Here is a 943-nt window from a genome sequence, read left to right as displayed (position 1 = left end):
AGCCTATCTCAAAAGGAGAAGTGAGAAAGAGCTGGGGTATAGCTTGGTGGCGGAACACTTGCTTAGCGTGTGCAGAGCCCTGGATTCATCCCCAGTACTCCCTGACCCACAAAAACAGAGAGGTTAACCAGGTCATCGTTATGTTCACTGCCAAGCAGCCCCGGACATCCCCTGGACCACTGGGGCATGACTGCAGCCACTCACCGACACCATCTTGCCCTCAGAGGGCATGAAGGCCGGCCGGTTGCTGATCCGCAGCTTGGTCTGCAGCGTGTTAAAGTTGATCTCCAGCTGGCACTTCTCCTGAACCTTGGGGGGCTTGTGCTTGCGCCGATAATCCCGGAAGTCCTCCAGTTTCTTCTGCATGGCCTGCATGGTCTTTTCGGGCATCCGGTTCTCGAGCCAGGGGATGGTGCGCCGAATCCATTCCAAGAGCTGTTCCCAAACACAAAGAGCGGGGCTGAAAACACCCACAACTGCTCTAGGTTCAAAGGAACAGGGCTAACCTGGAGCCAGTTCAGCTAATGCTCCCACATGTCTGAGCATCCTGATTTAAAGGAGGGGAAGGCAGTTCTGTGCATGGTGGTGTGGGTGACGGTGTCCACCCGGGGCCACCAGTGACCACCCCAAAGAGAACACACACAGGTTGAACTTCAGGTCAGCACATGAAGTCATGTTTTACAAAAATGTGACATTTACAGGAAACTCAGCGACCAGATGTTAGCAGACAAATGCTGGATGGAACCTTCAAATTTAAAAAGGGGTGGAAAAAACCCAAAACAACAACAACAAAAAACCCAACATGGAAGAAACATAGTGTGGTAAATTCAGCAAGGAACTGGGTTGAACTTCAAATGTTTGTTGAAAAAAATAAACTCAGATCTAATGAGTTTACTCACTAGACAAATATACTATAAGCCCGGGACTGACTCAGTAAATGTCA

The 943-nt window shown here is 49.8% G+C and overlaps 1 protein-coding gene across 1 annotated transcript in view; it reads right to left on the bottom strand.

The window, feature by feature from the left end:
- Positions 1-204: 204 nt before the first annotated feature.
- Positions 205-943, bottom strand: part of LOC103724468 (alpha-actinin-2-like) — a gene marked incomplete at its 3' end in the record, with an annotated part of 4,538 nt that continues 3,799 nt past the window's right edge. The window contains exon 3 of the mRNA XM_008821564.2: positions 205-435. Within this exon, the coding sequence (XP_008819786.1) occupies positions 205-435 (231 nt within the window). The remainder of the gene's footprint in view (positions 436-943) is intronic.

This window comes from Nannospalax galili, unplaced genomic scaffold (assembly GCF_000622305.1).
Source record: "Nannospalax galili isolate Female #2095 unplaced genomic scaffold, S.galili_v1.0 scaffold4368, whole genome shotgun sequence".
NCBI lineage: Eukaryota > Metazoa > Chordata > Mammalia > Rodentia > Spalacidae > Nannospalax > Nannospalax galili.
This window is presented reverse-complemented; position numbering and strand designations above follow the sequence as displayed.